Here is an 18,473-nt window from a genome sequence, read left to right as displayed (position 1 = left end):
TATTCCTCACTGACTCCAGCTCAAGTTTTCAGACTCATTCAGTCTACAGATATTTACTGAGCATAACTGCATGCTGAGAACGTTGTCCATCCCCTCTCCCTTTTCCCTGACTCCAGCCCTTGGCAGTGTGGACCACACGCGATGCCTATTATGTCTCGAGGCTTGTCCACACATCTGTCTCATGATGCATGTGGGTCTTTATGTTTGATTCCCCACAAATGCACGGCCATTCCATCCATTCTTGTTCCTTGGGAACAAGAGCAGAGGCCTCTTTTCCCCCTGGTCCTCCTGCGCTGCCACAACAAAGCATCCAGACCTGGTGGCTTTGAAGCAGCTACGTCGTCTGGGGTATATACCCTGGGGTTCGTTGTCGCGCACCAGGAAAGTTTAGGACACGGACGCACACGAGGAGTTTAGGAGGGGAGGTTTAATAGGCAGAAGAGAAGAGAAAGAGAAACAGCTCTCTCCATAGAGAAAGGGGTCTCCAATCGGAAAAGACTGGATGGTGGTGAATGCGCCCGGTTTTATAGTCCAGTTTGAGGAGGCAGTGTGTGATTTCCACAGGGCTCACAAATTGGTTTGATCACATATGGCGTTTACATAGCATACCAGGAAGGCTGGTCACCCCACCCTAATCTTATTATGCAAATGGGCTTTCAAGTTGATGGGCCATCGGTGCCATTTTTTCTGCTCCTTACATTACACGTGGCTGGCAGAGAAGGGAAGATGCAGCCACCATCTTGAACGTTTCTAGACCCTAGTTCCTGCTGGCATTCACCAGTGCAAGCTCCCAGCCTGCTTGTCCATGTCTGCAGCTCCACTTTACAGGATGCTCTTTGTTAGAAAATGATTTGGGGCTGCTTTTCATTAAAAATAAAAGCCTTATTGAGGACACTCACACCCTTACTATCTGCCTAAGTGATTTCTTCTTAACTCTTATATCAGCTTCAATAACAGACGTTTGTTTTCTCACCATTCTGGAGGCTGGAAGTCCAAGATCAAGGTGTCGGCCAGGCTGGGTTCACCTTCCCACCCATGTGAGGCCTCACATGGCTGCCCCTTGGTCCATGTGTCTGTGTCCTAATTACTTCTTTTTTTTTTTTTTTGAGGCGGAGTCTCGCTCTGTCGCCCAGGCTGGAGTGCAGTGGCGCGATCTCGGCTCACTGCAAGCTCCGCCTCCTGGGTTCACGCCATTCTCCTGCCTCAGCCTCCTGAGTAGCTGGGACTACAGGCGCCCGCCACCACGCCCGGCTAATTTTTAGTATTTTTAGTAGAGACGGGGTTTCACCGTGTTAGCCAGGATGGTCTCGATCTCCTGACCTCGTGATCCACCTGCCTCGGCCTCCCAAAGTGCTGGGATTACAGGCGTGAGCCACCGCGCCCGGCCCCTAATTACTTCTTATAAAGACACCAGTCACATTAGATTAGGACTCTCTCCAGTGACCTAATTTTAACTTAATCACCCTTTCAAGGTCCTCTCTTCAAGCTCAGGCTCGGTCTGTGGTGCTGAGGGTTAGAGATTCAGCATGAATCTCAGGGGGACTCACTTCAGCCCTAAACACCTGTATTCTCTAAGACGCTCGTGCCGTGAATAATAACATGGGCATTTGATTATGTTCTCTCCGTTTTTCACTATTTTTAAAAGATGTGTTTATTTCTTATAGTATTCCAAGCCCTGTGCTCAGTGCCGGGGTCGTAAAGAAAAGACAGATGCGCTTCCTCTCACAGAGGGGCTCAGAATTCCTTCAGACACCACTCACTTTTGGGATGGGCAGAGCAGGCTAGTGCTGCAGAAGAACAGATTTTCTAAAACTGTTAAGCAATATATGAACATACAATTAAACATTATTCACGTCCCATTGAAATACTGAGGGTCACTGCTGTCTCACTATCCATCATTACGGCTTTGGTGATTTTTAAGCAGGGGAAGTGGTTTCCACATGGTCTCCGTTGACTTTCTCCCACTTGGGAGTGGATGTTTACGGCTCATCATCTCTCTGTGAGTCAGTCTGCCCAGCAGCCCCATAAAGAGGACAGAGTCCTGGATCCCCCATTTTGATGATTTAAGTTCTCATATAAAATTATAGTTAAAATGTCAGTGAACCCAAAAATATTTTCTACACTCCAAGCTGTCCTCGAGGCCATTATCAAGTCCCAGTTCCTAGTGCAGGATCCTCTCTCAGCCCCCAGATGTGGGCTCAGGCCTCTAGCGCTCGACCGGGGATAATAGCAGATGCTCTCCCCCACCCCATTCCAGCACCCCTTTGAATAAGATGGAATGTGCAGGCGACCTCCATGAATGAATGTCAGAGGGGGCGATGGCGTCAGGACCGTGCGAGTGCTTTCCTTATCTGTGGTTGTCATGTGTTCTACAGTTTGCTGTGCCTCATTATTGAATAGAGGTGCAGAGAGGATTGTCTCTGTTGTCAGTTCGGTTTAACCTTTCTTGGGGGTGAAATATACATACGGAGGCTAAAGCAGCTCCACCTGGGACGCGATCTGCCGGGTTCACTTCTGACTAACCCCAGTTCTGGGAAGGCCTCTAGGATTTCCAGTTTATTGTTCCTTGCGTAAGAGCAGGTCCTCATTGTAAATCCTGTCCTTAGGTTGAAACAACCTTGATGTTATCGTCCTTCAATTCCCTTGCACATCCCCTCTGAGTCACCCTTTTGCTGTAGTACAGAAGGCCTGTGTCTGGCAGGTAAGGGTGCCCAAGACACAGACACGGCTTCTGTTTGCCAATCTTTATTAAATGTTTCTTTTCTTTTGTTTTTTTTTTTTTTGAGATGGAGTTTCACTCTTCTTGCCCAGGCTGAAGTGCAATGGTGCAATCTGGGCTCACTGCAACCTCCACCTCCCAGGTTCAAGAGATTCTCCTGCCTCAGCCTCCTGAGTAGCTGGGATTACAGGTGTGCACCAACAGGCCCAGCTAATTTTTGTATTTTTAGTAAAGATGGGGTTTCACCATGTTGGCCAGGCTGGTCTCAAACTCCTGACTTCAGGTGATCCACCCATCTCAGCCTCCCAAAGTGCTGGGATACAGGCGTGAGTCTTCCCGCCTGGCCCTAAATGTTTCTTTCTAGGAAACTGGGTATGTCAGCCTCTTTATTCAGCCTGTCAGTTTCCTTGGACTTTGGGGATAGGTTTGCACAGACCTAGCCACTGCAAAACCACACTAATATAAAATACACCACTTTGGCCAGGCATGGTGGCTCACGCCTGTAATCCCAGCACTTTGGGAGGCCAAGACAGGTGTATCACTTGCGGCCAGGAGTTTGAGACCAGCTTGGCCAACATGGCAAAACCCCATCTCTACTAAAAATACAAAAATTAGCCAGGCGTGGTGGTGCACACTCGTGGCCCCAGCTACTCAGGAGGCTGAGACACAAGAATCGCTTGAATCTGGGAGGCGGAAGTTGCAGTGAGCCTAGATCGTGCCACTGCACTCTAACCTGGATGACAACGTGAGACTTTGTCTCGAAAAAGAAAAAAATATATAAGATTGTCTTTATACCCAAAATCTACCTTTTTGAAGCTTGTAGTCACTTTTATTTCCATTTCTATACAATTCCATTAAATTAGTTTTGAGGACCTAGGATAATTTTTATGATAAACAGAAAATGAACCGAAGGAAGGCACCAGTGTTTAATCAAATGAAAACAGTTTCTGAAATCTAAGAAAAAATGGTGCGGGCAGATTGTTGATGTAAGTCCTTACCTCATTCTAGCACTCGCTGAAATTCTATCTTTGTCGACATCCTGTTTAAAATGGAGCCCCCTGCCGCCGCCTCAGCCTGCATTCCTCCCGTCTCCTCCTCCCTTTTCTTCATCTAGCGTTTAATCAACACCAAGGGTGCTATATCCTGTGTGTTGCTGTGTATTTTGTTGGCTGTCTTTCTCCCAGCAGGTGCTGAGGCCCAGGATGCTGTCAGTTTCCCTCACTGCTCTATTTCTGGGTTGGGACTTAAGAGTAGAATGGGCGCTTTTGCTCCTATCTGCTGAATGAGTACATAATAAATGGATAATACATTTTTTTTTTTTTTGAGCCAAAGTCTCGCTCTGACCACCAGGCTGGAGTGCAGTGGCATGACCTCGGCTCACTGTAACCTCTGCCTCCCGGATTCAAGCAATTCTCGTGCCTCAGCCTCCCAAGTAGCTGGGATTGCAGGCGCCTACCATCACGCCCAGCTAATTTTTGTACTTTTAGTAGAGATGGGGTTTCACCATGTTGGCCAGGCTGGTCTTGAACTCCTGACCTCAGGTGATCCATCTGCCTCAGCCTCCCAAAGTGCTGGGATTGCAGGTGTGAGCCACCGCACCCAGCCTATATTTTGTTTTTAAGAAAGGAGAAAAGTAGCTTAAAAGAGAGTTGTTCTACAACAAAGTATCTAAAAATGCTCCTTAGCCATTTTGCAAAATCTAAAAGAAACAATCATATTTTCTTATTTCTTTAATGAGACTGTTAATGGTCACAGAATTTCTCAGTTTGCATCTCTTTTAAAAAAGTGAACTACATAATTTTCTTGGCCTCACAGCACATTTCTTTGACGAAACTGGAAAATTAAGTACCCTGTTAAGCCAGTGGTTTAAACTAGACAGAATAAACATCTAACTTGGCACTAAGTAGCTGGTTTAAATAGACCCTTAACCCTATACTACCTCCTTCCTCAACACTGCTTCCTGCAGGTGAATACGGTGATTTACAGCCTTTAAGACATTTTTATAAGGAGTGGCTGAAATTTGATATGGAGACATTCTCTTGGTTTAGTTTTCAAAGTGCTGGAAAATTCCTTTAACTTTTTCAACCAACTTGCTCGGTGAATTCCAGGTGCCAGTCACTGGGGTAGGTGCAGGGAACAGTCCCTCCCTCCACAAACTCTAAAAGCAGCAGTGTTTCAGGTGGTGTTTCAGTTCACTAGTGAATTTATTAAAATGTGTATTGATTGAGCATCAATTGCCTTCCAGGGCCAGGTACTTGGGAGACATAAGAGAAACAAAACACAAAGATTCCTGCCCTCATGAGGCTTCTTCAAACATTTACTGAGTAGTAGAATGTGCTGAGAAAGGGACAAGGCACTGGGTGAGGTGTTGAATGAGGTTAGGACCTGCTCCCTGACCCTAGGGAATTTTTAAATTACTAGAGATGATGAGAGTCAAATGAGTCCGTTAGTCATTGTCAGGGGCTAAACTGCATCGAAGAGGCCAGCAGCGTGGTAGAAACTCAGATGAAGGAGCAGGAAAGGTCTCCCCAGAGGGAGAGGATTAGAAGGGGGTGTGCCTGGGCTGCACCTCGTGGAACCCCTGAGTCCTGCACAGAATTCCAAACCTGCACAGATGAGGGGTTGGAGGGCTTTTCAAGTGGGCAAACTCAGTGAGCAATGAAGTGGAGAATAGCTCATCATGATATGCTTACAGGATGTTGCTTCTGGCCTCACCAGGGAGGGGAATTCATTCATTCTTCTGCGACTCAGTGCCTTCTTCAGTGCCCATGGTGTGCTAGGCGCAGTGGTGTTCACCAGGCACACTGGTGAACAACACAGAAGAAGCTGCTTCCCCATGGAGCTAACACCCTAGAGAAGGAAACTGCACCATCAAACCTGTAAATAAGCCACACACAGGGCAACAGGAGGTAAAGGAGGTGGGAGAGCTACTGTAAAAAGGGTGGTAAGTGTGTGTGTGTGTGTGTGTGTGTGGTGGGGGGCAGGATTTGGACTTGTGGAGATAGAAAGTAGGGAGCCGTGGCAGGTCTCTGGGTAGAGAAAGCAGTGGTTATGAAAGGTTAGTCTGACAGTGATTGGGACGGCAGGAGCTTGGAGTTAAGGAGACCAAATAGGAGTTGATTCTAACTATTTAGGCCTAAGAAGGTTCCAGACAAGTGGGTGTCTGTGGGAAAAGAGAGAGAAGATGTTAGAGGGATTTATTTAGAAGGGAAAATCCATTGGGCTTGGTGATGAATTGGATATGGTTATAAAGAAGGTGAAAGAATGAATGACTGCATTACAGAAGGGCAGATGAACCATGTGGTGGGTTGCCATATTGAGACATCCATGTAGAAAGGCTTAGTAGGTGGATGAAGAAATGGACAAAGAGCTCAGGTGAGAGAAGCAGACAGGGGGTAAAATTTGGAGAATCAAAAAGCATGCTCCAGGAAGTGATTAAACTTCCTGATGGTAAAAAAGTAGAAAGAAGTGCAAAAATTCTAGGTGAGCCTTGAACACCCACTGAATAAATGGAGAGGTATACCATGTTCATAAATGGGACATTTTAATATTATAAAGATATCCACTCTTCCTAAATTTAACTATATATGTCATTAATGTGTTTCCTGAGGTTAGATACATTGATTCCAGAATTCATATGGAAGAGTAAAGGTTCCAGAATAGTCAAAGCAACTTTGGACTAGGACTACAGGTGCACACCACCATGCATGGCAAATTTTTTCTGTAATTTTCATAGAGACGGGGGTCTCCCTGTGTTGCCAGGCTAATCTTGAACTCCTGGGCTTAAAGGATCCATCTGCCTCGGCCTCTCAAAGTGGTGGGATTACAGGTGTGTGCCACTGCGCCTGGCCAACAGGCACCAAACCTGACTCATGTTTGTGTCGTCCCAGGCCAGGCACTGTAGCTTGTGTGAAAATTGTCAGAATCGAAATGGAGCCACTAATGTTAAGAAAACCCTGACACATAGAGCCGGGGAAGGCCATGAAGAGAGGGTTCTTGTGCTTGCATGCCTGGTAACAAAAAGGACTCTCTGGAAAAACTGCAACCTTGCACAAAGGCCACTGCAATCTCCCACAAAAAACTAGTCCTGCAAGGACATGGCCCAGCCACTGGCTGTCCTACTTTGAAGTGGCATCGCCTTCGTTATGGATCTTTGTAGCCACAGATAATTATCTTCAAACAACTGTGCAATCCGCCTCATTTTTTTTAAAGCCTTTGCTTTCTTTGCCTCTCTGAATATGCACAAGTTTACTATGGCATGCGTATTTCTACTGCAATGCTCTATCGCAAAATAAATATCTTTCTCTTTTAGAGATCCTCCCTGTTATTTAGGTTGTCACTTGCATGCAACAGGCATTGAATAAATGCTGAATTGACTTAAATTTGTTCTGAGAATGAGGCAGTGCCGGCTGAGAAGGAGCCGGGGTCTCCTGGAGCGCTTTCCACGCCCCAGAAGGTCCGCTTCCACCTCAGCCCCACACTGCTTGGTCTCAGCAACCTGACATGCCAGGGCTGAGCAGGTACGAAATGCCTTGGCATTCCTGCCTTGTCGGAGTCTCAGGGCACCTACGAAGGAGGCAACGGGCCTATTTCCCTTTACAGGACACCTTCAGGACACGGGTTTTAACCTGCTCAGGGTCTCATCGCCTTTCCCAGCCAGGCCAGCGGCCAGAGTGACACTGTCCCCCAGGGTTTAACTTAGAGTCCATTCTACCTCTCATTTTCTCTAAAAAACCCCAACCAACTAACCAAATTCTACACGCTGCATATTTTAAAAGCATTTCATAGTTTACTCTTTAAAACGGAAGGAGGACTTGGGAGGCCGAAGCGGGTGGATCACGAGGTCAGGAGTTCGAGACCAGCCTGGCCAACATGGTGAAACCCCGTGTCTACTAAAAATATAAAAATTAGCCGGGCATGGTGGCACATACCTGTAATCCCGCCTACTCGGGAGGCTGAGGCAGGAGAATCGCTTGAAACCGGAAGGCGGAGGTTGCAGTGAGCCGAGATCGCGCACTGCTCTCCAGCTTGGGCAACAACAGCAAAACTCCGTGTCAAAAATAAAAAATAAAAAAAAAAAAAGGAGGAGGAAATATTTCTCAAGCAGCGACTGCAACTTCCATAGTCAAATTTTCATTCCAAGCTATAAATGGAGATGACTGTCCACTTTTCAGGTACAAAATAGGACAAAAAGCTTCTGGCAAAAGTAGAAGAGCAAAAGCAAAATCCTCCACTAGAAAGCGCCCCCATCTCTAATCTGTAACAGTGAGAGCCTGAGGACGAGTTCCGCAGACGCTCATTTAAAGCAAACTTTTTCAATGACCTTGAGGGTGGCTGTACTTACACGCGGAGAAGCAAATCGACCGCACCTGGAAAGGCGCTGGGTCGAGCGTGAGAGGAACACGGGTTTTACCTAAGGGAGAGTGGAAGAGAGAAGGGCCAAGGGCCCCGGCCCCTTCGCCTCGTTCGGGCCCCGCGGCCAAGCTCCTCGCACCGCAGCCCCGGCTGTGCAGAAGCGGAGAGGCGGAAGGTGCTCTCAGAACTTTCATTTTCCACCCTGCCCCAGTCCTCAGCCTCGGCTGGAGAACTCGGATTCCTGCGAAACTGCGAGGTCCAGCAGGGGCGGGACGGGGGCTGTGGGCGGAGGAGGATAGGGCGGGGCCGGGGCGGTGAAAGGGCCCGGGGGGCGGGGCGAGGCCGCCGCGGTCCGGGCCCCCGATGTGGGCTCCGTGCTCCGCACCCAGCTCCTTCCCGGGCGCGCACACGCGCTTCCTCTCTTGAGCTCCCGAGCGTCCGGAGGCGAAGGTCCCGGAGCGTTCACGAGAATCCGGGTCCCGGCGAGTCCGGGGTCCGCTCCTCCAGCTGCGCCCAGGGCGCACGAGCCGGCCAGCCTCGGGGAGAGGGCGCGGGGGCGCTGGGGGTTCTTACGGGAAGATGAGGAAGCCCGACAGCAAGATCGTGCTCCTGGGGGACATGAACGTGGGGAAGACGTCGCTGCTGCAGCGGTATATGGAGCGGCGCTTCCCGGACACGGTCAGCACGGTGGGCGGCGCCTTCTACCTGAAGCAGTGGCGCTCCTACAACATCTCCATCTGGGACACCGCAGGTGAGGCCGGCGCCGCATGAGCCACACCGCCCTGGGGCTCCGCCGGGGACGGGGGGCGCGGGGCTTCCAGCAGGGCACCCGGCCGCGCACAGGGTCCCGGCTTCGGACAGCAAATGCCTCCTTCTCGGGGTTTCCCACTCGTCCTCCCTTGCTGGTTGGGCTGAGCGCTGCCTGCTCAGCCACTCAGTGACCTCAGGGACAATCCAAGTTGCAGAGAACCTGTTGGTCACTTGTGTACATAAGCCGCCTTTGCTCCCGAGCCCCGCGTTCCTGCTCTGCCGCCCTGGGAACCAGAGACGCTCCTCTGTGGCTGCTTTGTTAGGTATTTTCAGTTTTCACGTACCCATAGGAACATGATCTCCTTTGAGATTCACTTGAGGGGTGAGCAGAGCTGGTGTTATTAGCCCCTTTCTAAGAAAAAGTAAAATGAGGCACAGAGTGTTCCCCCCTGTTGGGTTTAGTCAGGAGAGAGGAAATAGAACTGGAGCCTCCGGACCTCTCAGCCCGGAGCATATCTGCCTTTTACAGTTAATCTTCTGCTTGATCTTGGCTCAGATACGTCATATGGGTTTGGGTTTGGAGTGACTTCCGGTGGAAGCATTTTTAAGATAGGTAATGAGTTATTTTTATTGTGTAGTATTTGTGACTTTTCAAAAGTACAACTTAGAGGATCTCAATTCAGGCTTTCTGTTTAACTTTGGAAAATAACACTGGTGATTGTAGCATTGCAATGGAATATATTTCCTTCTCCTTACAAAAGAATAAGATATTGTAAGTGAATGAAGAAACTGGAAATAGTGTGACACATTTTCAATGAGTGTGAGTTTTTAGAAGCCTGAAACTCTGAAAGTTCTGACTTCTTTTATGTTAGCATTTTAAAAAGTCATATACCCAAAGGCCCCGTGCAGAATTCTTAAATTGCCATCTTGGGTGCATCAGTATGCTGAATAAACAAGATGATAATGAATTCTCTCTTTAAAACTGAATTAACGAAGCTCACAGAGGTACTTCCAGTTCTCCCCCTCCCTTTTGCCTTCTTTGATGCTTTTTTATTATTATCCCAGTTAACATCGTGACTAATTTATTGGCAATCATCTTGTGAAAACAATGTCCCCCAGGTAAAGAGGTGCATTTCTCTGATCTTTGCTCCAACTCTGTCTTCTGCCTCAGGCTGCAGGATGAGGTTTACTGAGCTGACTCCCTCACACTGAGCATTTGGTAACGATGGAACGCACGCTCTAGAAGTCAAATCGAACCCAATTCACGAACCCAATTTGCTTTTGTACAAAGTCAAATTGAACCCAATTTGGTTTTGTACAAAGCTTTGCCCCTCTGCTGCTTTTGCTGGCTGGCTGGGATTTACTGCTGCCCTTGGTTTACAAGTAGCAAGGTTAATGCAGGAGTGTTATTGGGGGACCCTAACCGAAACCCCTGTAGTGGCCACCGTTGGAGGCAGACTCTTAACACACGGCGTGTTTCTGGAACAAGAGCTGCCCTGCAGTGCTGGAACGGCCCCTGCATGGGAGGGAATGAAGCAGCAGTTTCGTTTCCACTGGCCTCTTGCTTCTTCAGCACCAAGGACGTGATGCAGCCGGAATCCTGATCACCGGAGATTTTGCAGTTGTGCTGATGTGACGCCCCAGATGTCTTGAAGCGTTCCTGGGGGGCAGCAGCTCATTTCCTGGTATCCGAGGCTGCTGCTGCTTGTTCGAAAGATCCTAAGGGTGAATTACTAGAGCTCCTCAGAACAGAGAGTGGCCAGGCCCGTTCTCCACATTCCTGACTTCCTGTGTACACACTCAGGCGGCCCTTGCCCAGAGTTGGCAGGGACACAGGGCACCCTTGCCTGCCTCCTCGGTGGCCTGTGGCCTGACCGGGTACTTGAAGGGAAAAGAGAGGTAGGAACAGATACCTTTTCTATAATTGTTGGAAATTCAGAATTTAACATTTAGGGGACCCTGTTCTTTTCCTTCTTTTGCTTAGCTCCTAAACTTTCTCTCCATCCCACAGACATTGCTTTTCAAGTTGTTTTTGTTGTAATTGTCATAACCGAGGCAGAATGATAAGGACCAGCCGGAGGAGGAACCATTTTGAAAGTTGCTTTTAGCAACACAAGGCAGGGTGGGCTGGGGTGGGGGTGCAGGTGTGCAGAGGGCGACAGGATGTTTAATAGTAAAAACGATTGCATGGGGGTCAGTGTACACCCAATGCCTGGCTGCTTGTAGCCTGCAAGGCAGGCAGTGGATGGAGCTGAAGAGGGGGAAGAGAGTTGGCAGGGCAGAAGTACATTACCCTATTCCATTGACACAACAGTCCTCCAGAGGGAGGTGTGATTATTTGCATGTTAAAGATGGGGCCAGGCGTGGTGGCTCATGCCTGTAATCCCAGCACTTTGGGAGGCTGAGGTGGATGGATCACGAGGTCAAGAGATCAAGACCATCCTAGCTAACATGGTGAAACCCCATCTCTACTAAACATACAAAAGTTAGCAGGGCGTGGTGGCGCACACCTGTAGTCCCAGCTACTCGGGAGGCTGAGGCAGGAGAATCGCTTGAACCAGGAGGCGGAGGTTGCAGTGAGCCAAGATCGTGCCACTGCACTCCAACCTGGTGACAGAGCAAGACTCTGTCTCAAAAAAAAAAAAAAAAAAAAAGATGGGAAGACAGGGCTGCGCGGTGGCTCATGCCTGTAATCCCAGCACTTTAGGAGGCTGAGGCGGGCAGATCACCTAAGGTCAGGAGTTCGAGACCAGCCTGGTTAATGTGGTGAACCCCTGTGTCTACTAAAAATACAAAAATTAGCTGGGTGTGGTGGCTGGCGCCTGTAATCCTAGCTACTTGGGAGGCTGTGGCAGGAGAATCGCTTGAACCCTGGAGGCGGAGGTTGCAGTGAGCCAAGATTGCGCCATTGCACTCCAGCCTGGGTGACAAGAGTAAGACTCTGTCTCAAAAAAAAAAAAAAAACAAAAAAAAAAAAAACAAGTGGGAAGACAGCAGAAGTTAAGTGGGATTTAGACCTTGGTTCATCCAACTCCAACTCACGTTGTCTCATTATGCCCTTTTAGGGGGCACTTGCCACTTCCAGCCCTTGTCTAATTGGGCACACAGATGTGGAGTGGTTGCTGTGCATGGGTGGGTACATCCAGGAAGCAAAAGGAGGTTGCCCAGCGAGGAGGCAGAGCCCTGGAAAACATACTGCTGTGCCCCTCTGTGTCGCGCGGTTGCTCAGGACAGCCTAAAGTGGCGTTGCCTGTTGTTGGCAAATATAAACTGAGGTTCCCCGGTGCCGGGCACTGTTTGGGCCCTCGTTCTACAGCAGTGAGCAGGCCGGCTGGCCACTGCCCCGCAGGCCCTGGATTCCAGAGGAGGGGGAAAGGCAGGCAAGAAGTGAATGGTATAGCTTCACATCTGATCGTTGCTCTGAAGAAAATACGACAGGCTGATGAGAAAGCGGCTGGTGTGCCCAGCACAGACCTGGTCCCCAGAGCCCTGGAGACAGAATGCTCTCCACATTTGTTTTCCTTCCCTTCTCAAGGCTGTGGCCTGGCGGCCGGGAGGTGGGGGTAGCGGGGGCATTACCTGACTCACGTTTGCATCCCCAGCACCTGGCCCTTGAAGAGCCAGCTTGGAAGGCGGCAGGGAGCCCAGACTTGAGCCACTTCCCTGTGCCGGCATCCAGCTCCAGCTGCGTCTCTGGGGACTGGGTGTTGGAGAGAGTGAGTGCATTTTGCATGTGGAATGGATGCACGTCTGTGGGAGCCTGAAGCCAGGCTGTGACAGACAGAATAGTGGCCACCGCAAAGATGAGACATCTTGGTCTCTTGAGAGTCCTCTGGCCTTTGGGTCCTTCTGAGGCACCAGTAGAAGGTTATGTGGCCACACCAGGACCTCCTCTCCAGCACAGGCGTTCCGGATGGTGGGCCTCCTAGTGTGAGCCTCCCAGCAATCTGCCTGACTGAGGACTTCCCACATCACCAAGTCCTGCTCCTCTTTGTTCGACAATTCTTCCCTCATCCTATTTGTTCTTCCTCATCTTAATATAAACAGCAAGAAAAATCCACACCTTCAACACTTTGCTTGGAAATCTCCTCAGCTACATATCCAACTTCATCACACAGTTATGCTTCCCTCACAGCTGTGGGGCACGACTCAGCTGAGCTCTCTGGCACCACATCCTCCCTCCTCCAGCTTCTGATAACACAGTCCTCATTCCGACCCCAGGCTTCCACCTGTAATTGGCTCCTTCTGGTGGAGGTGTTCACTATGAGGATGCAGGTTTTCTCTGCTATGCTTCTCGCTTCCTTCTGATTCCTCACCAGCAGGGCTGTTCATGTGCACCTTCCTGCCAACCATCTGTTCAGGCCAGTCCGGGCTGCCCTCTCATGATCCTCAAATCCTCCCAGATCTGCCATTGCCCAGTTCTAAAGCCACTTCCATATTCGTGACAGCCTCTCTCTGCTCCCAGTTCCAAAGTCTGTGTCAGTTTCCTATTGCTGCTATAACAAATTAGTTACTTAAAACAACACAAATTTGCTGGGCATGGTAGCTCCTGCCTGTAATCCCAGCATTTTAGGAGGCTGAAGTGAAAGGATCACCTGAACCTAGGAGTTCAAGACCAGCCTGGGCAACACAGGGAGACTGTTTCTACAAAGAATAAAGAAGTTATCCAGGTGTAGTGGTGAGCACCTGTAGTCCCAGCTACTTGGGAGGCTGAGGTAAGAGGATTTCTTGAGCCTGGGAGGTTGAGGCTGCAGTGAGCCATGATCATACCACTGCACTCCAGCCTGGGCAACAGAGCAAGACCCTGTCTCAAATGAATAAATAAATAAAAATTAAAACCATAGATATATTGTCTTTAAGTAGTCTGGAGGTCAGAAGTCCCAAATGAGTCTCTCACTGGGCTAAAGTCAAAGCTTGCAGGATTGCATTCCTTTCTGGAGGCTGAAGGGAGGAACCTGTTTCTTAGATTTTCCTGGCTTCTGGAGCCTGCCTGATTTCCTGGTTTTATCCTCTGTCCGAAAAGGCAGTCAGGTTAGGTCTGTCCTACACAGCATCCCTCTGAACCAGCCCCTCTGCTTCCCTCTTCTAAGGGTTTAAAGGACCTCTGTGATTTTGTGGGATCCATCCTGGTCATTGTTTTCAGGGTGGTTGACTGGCAGGCTCAGCGTCCCTCACCCATGTGATGTGGGCACAGGTTCTGGAGATCAGGGCATCTGCCGACCACAGCTGTGGCTATGGCTGTGTCACCTCCTTTTGCTTCAGGCTCCTCCTGTATAATAAGGGAAGAAAGGGGCACCTGTCTGAGCTTTGTTAGGAGTCAGCCAGTTAACACTGGCAAAGTTCTCAGAACAGTGGCCAGAATGAGGAAGTACCATGTGAGTTTTGCTAAACAAACATTGTCTCCTGGCCTTGGGTGCCTGTCACTGAGGTTACACCAGCAGGCATGTTACAAAGGGAGGAGGGAGGCTCAGCTGGGCCCCTAGCAAACAAGTCTCTAATAAATGGGGAGGCCACGGCGAGAGGAGGGAAGGCGGGGGACACTCGCGGTGGCCATGGTAAAGAGTGAGAATAAAAGTTGCCATCTGCCACCCAAGGGCTCAGCAACCTGGGAGACCTGGCCATATTGAATTTCTTCCTTTGCTGTTTGGAGTCGAGCAGGGGGCCGGCTGATGACTGGTTTCACCCGCAGAAGGCACAGGCTGATTCACGTTTGCACTTCCCTGGCGTCCTCTGCCCAAGCTGCGAGGAAACAGTTCCTCTGTCTGTCTCAACTAGAAGTCTGAGCTTTGGCGTGAGCCTTGCAGGCCCCAATGTTCTTGGTGCCAGAACCCAAGGACGGGTGGATGGCAAAGATGTGGAAGAGAGATGGGCCCAGCCTCTGGCCTCTTTAGAGGATGCTGATGGCTGAGCCACCTGAGAAGGGATCAGGGTGCAATGGCCCTGGAATCTGTGTGACAAAAGGCAGGACTGAGAAAATGGGGGATTCTGTGGTGTGGAATAGAGAGGACTGGAGCCCCAGTCCCAGGAACTTTTTGAGGGTTGGAAGGTTGTCACGTGGAAGAGGAATTCAAGCCTCATTTGAGTTCTACTCCGGCGCGTTAGAGTAGTTGGAGGTTTGTGGTGGGAGAGCAGGTGTGGCCTGTGTGTAACAGGACGGGCTGCCTCCGAAACTCATGCTTCCAGCGCTTACAGTAATTGCCACTGTATGTGGGTCCCTGCCACGTGCCAGGCTCTGTGCAGGCTCCATACTCCTGGGCTACATCCTTTTCACAAGATTCCTCCTGGGAGGCGTCAATGTTGCCGTCCTACAGACTGGGAAGCAGCATCTTACAGAGGGGAGGCGGCTCCCACAGTCGCTCCCTGACACAGTGCCAGGGCCGCTCAGCTTCACAGCTTGGTCTTCCTGCCCTTGGGAACCCAAGGTCTGGATGCTGCTTGGCTGAGGACCTAGAGTACAGGTTTCTCAGTGGATCAGGTCCCTCCCTCCCAAGCCGAAATACAAGGATTTTTCAAGGAAAGGCTCGTGATGGGTTTAGGATCTCAGGTTCTCCAGGCCCTCTCTGGCTTCAGAGGTGCTGTGAACCCAGGCTGGGCTCTGCAGCAAATGAAGATGCTGCTTCGCTCATGCAGGCTCTTTCCTAAGCCCCAGGCAAGATTCTGAGCAATTGGTTTAAGAGCTTTCTCTTTACTTGAACAACTGCAGTGCAGCCCAGGAGAGGATGCTGGAGTTTCTGGTTATGAAATCTTGGGCCTGGAGGAGGGAGAATGTAAGTGCTCGTTCCCGTGAAGTTAGCTAAGAGATTGGCCTGCATCCTGTGAACTGCTGTCTGTCTGAGGCAGAGCCCAGGTGGCTTTTGTGAAGGACAAAGGTGGCTTGCGGGTGAAGGTGCCGAATGAGAGGGAGAGTTCAGCTCTGAGGACGGCGAGCCCCCACCTCTCTCCTTCCAGTCCACACAGAAGCCTCAGCCCCCAGCCGCGTGACAGCGGCTCCTAATGGAATGGGGTGGAGGCTGTGTCATATGTGTTGCTGCTTCAGGTTGGAATTGTGATGATGCTGTGGGTGGGCCTGGAGAACAGCTCTCTTTGGCAGGGACCCCATGGGTGGCTGAGAGTCGGCACTTTTGACTCGTGTGAGGACTGCACATTTTTTAAAAGCAAAAGTGAATGCACAGCCTGCAAAACACGTGGAGCCAGGGGCATTATATTTATTTATATAATTATTTAATTTTTTTGAGACAAGGTCTTGGTCTGTTGTCCAGGCTGGAGTGCAGTGGGGTAACCACAGCTCACTGTAACTTCAAACTCCCAGGCTCAAGCAATCCTCCCACCTCAGCCTCCTGAGTAGCTGGGACCACAGGTGTGCACCCTTATTTAAAAAAACAATTTTTGTTTTTGTAGAGACGGGGTCTTGCTACATTGCCCAAGCTGGCCTTGAACTCCTGGGCTAAAGTGATCTTTCCTACCTTGGCCTCCCGAAGTGCTGGCATTACAGGCATGAGCCACTGCGCCCAGCCAGGAGTCAGATTTTAGCTGGCTTTCCTATTACATTAGTTTCTATTTTAGCCTCACTCAGGAGAGGCTTCTGAGTGGTTTTTGAGGCCTTAATATGGTGACCCTCAGCCTGACAATTAGTGTTTGTGTGACTGGAGACCATTTGGTCAATTACATGGTCTTTCTACAGATCTGGGGGCTGATGCAGGCCTGCTGCTGGTTGTTGTAAATAAAGTTTTATTGGCACAGCCACATGCACATGCATGCACTTAAATGCATTGTCTATGGCTGCTTTCACCTTGTAATGGCAGAGTTGAGTCATTGCAACAGAGACCAGACAGCACCGAAAGCCAAACATGTTTACTATCTGGCCCTTTGCGGAAAACATTTGCTGATCCCTGGTTTGGGTTGTGTAAAGGAGACAATGCTTCTCTAAAAGTCTGTTCCCATAGGTATAGACACTTCTAAAAAGGTTTAACATTCAGCAGTTGTAGGACCCCAAGATTCAGTTCAACTCAACAAGCAGCTCTCAAGTTTCTACTGTGTGTGTGTACTGAGCTAGAGTGGAGTGAGGGTGGATTTAAGATGAACACCAGCTCCTACTGAACAAAAGATCTTGGAAGAAATGCCAGTTAAGGTTTGTATCTGGAAGGTCAACCTGCAAAACCCCAGGCACATGTGGGTCCACATGATCACCTCTACTGAGGACTTTGAACAGGTGCCTTCTGGGTGCAAGGCCTCATTTGTAGAGTCCCTCTGCTTTATTGACCAGCAACAGTGGCCTGAATATGAATGTGGGTATTAAGATGGGGGAAAGAGAATTAATTGATTGTCCTGGCCTCAGCAGGAGTGGACAAAGCGACATTATACTCGGAGATTGCAGAGCACAGTGGCTGCTTGCGAGCAGTGTGCGCTGGGAGGCTCGGCCCACAGCCTCCTGGAGTGGCGCCTGGGAATCCCGGGGTGCCAGGGGACCTTGCAGGCTCTTTAGTGCGCTGTGGTTCAGAAGAAACTTAATTAAGGTCACCTGTGTTTGTTAACGAGCACCTGAGTCACACTGAATGCCTTTGGGAGACAATTTCATGCTTTGTTATCTTTAATCTCTCTGGAGAAATAGAAATTTTTATTTATTTATTTATTTATTTATTTATTTATTTATTTGAGATGGAGTCTCGCTCTGTCCCCCAGGCTGGAGCGCAGTGGCATGGTCTCGGCTCACTGCAAGCTCCGCCTCCTGGGTTCACGCCATTCTCCTGCCTCAGCCTCCTGAGTAGCTGGGACTGCAGGCGCCCGCCACCGCGCCCAGCTAATTTTTTGTATTTTTAGTAGAGACGGGGTTTCACTGTATTAGCCAGGATGGTCTCGATCTCCTGACCTTGTGATCCACCCGCCTCAGCCTTCCAAAGTGCTGGGATTACAGGCGTGAGCCACCGCGCCTGGCCCTATTTATTTATTTTTAAAATTTTTTTTTTTTTTTTTTGAGATGGAGTCTCACTCTGTCGCCCAGGCTGGAGTGCACTGGCACGATCTCGGCTCACTGCAACCTCTGCCTCCTGGGTTCAAGTGATTCTCCTGCCTCAGCTTCCCGAGTAGCTGGGATTATGGGTGCCCACCACCATGCCCGGCTAATTTTTGTATTTTTAGTAGAGACAGGGTTTCACCATGTTGGTCAGGCTAGTCTTGAACTCCTGACCTCAAGCAATCCACCCGCCGTGGCCTCCCAAAGTGTTGGGATTACAGGCTTGAGCTACCGTGCCCGTCTTTATTTATTTATTTATTTATTGAGACAGGGTCGTCTTCTGTCACCCAGACTGGAATGCAATGCTGTGATCTTGGCTCACTGCAGCTTTGACCTCGTGGGCTCAAGCAGTCCTCCCACCTCTCAGCTGGGACTACAGCACCACCACACCCGGCTAATTTTTGTATTTTTTTTTTGTAGAGACAGGGGTCTCAGTATGTTGCCCAGGCTGGTCTTGAACTCCTGGGCTCAAGCTATCCTCCCTGCTTGTTCTCTTCAAGTGCTGAGATTACAGGCATGAGCTACCATGCCTGGCTGAAAATTTATGATGCCAGATCAAATTGCCCTTCTTTCTGTATTGAGACTTCATATAACATCCCTCTCCAAGAAAAATAAATTTTGTACAAACATACACACATG

General features: G+C 49.6%; 1 protein-coding gene across 1 annotated transcript in view; it reads left to right on the top strand.

The window, feature by feature from the left end:
• The first annotated feature begins 8,393 nt into the window (after positions 1-8,393).
• Positions 8,394-18,473, top strand: part of RAB20 (RAB20, member RAS oncogene family) — a 38,814-nt gene continuing 28,734 nt past the window's right edge. Inside the window, exon 1 of the mRNA XM_004054732.4 lies at positions 8,394-8,825. Coding sequence (XP_004054780.1) covers positions 8,654-8,825 — 172 coding nt within the window. The 5' untranslated portion in view covers positions 8,394-8,653. The remainder of the gene's footprint in view (positions 8,826-18,473) is intronic.

This window comes from Gorilla gorilla, chromosome 14 (genome assembly GCF_029281585.2).
Source record: "Gorilla gorilla gorilla isolate KB3781 chromosome 14, NHGRI_mGorGor1-v2.1_pri, whole genome shotgun sequence".
Taxonomy (NCBI): Eukaryota; Metazoa; Chordata; class Mammalia; order Primates; family Hominidae; genus Gorilla; species Gorilla gorilla.
The sequence above is the reverse complement of the archived record's forward strand: the minus strand, read 5'-3'. Positions and strand labels throughout refer to the sequence as shown.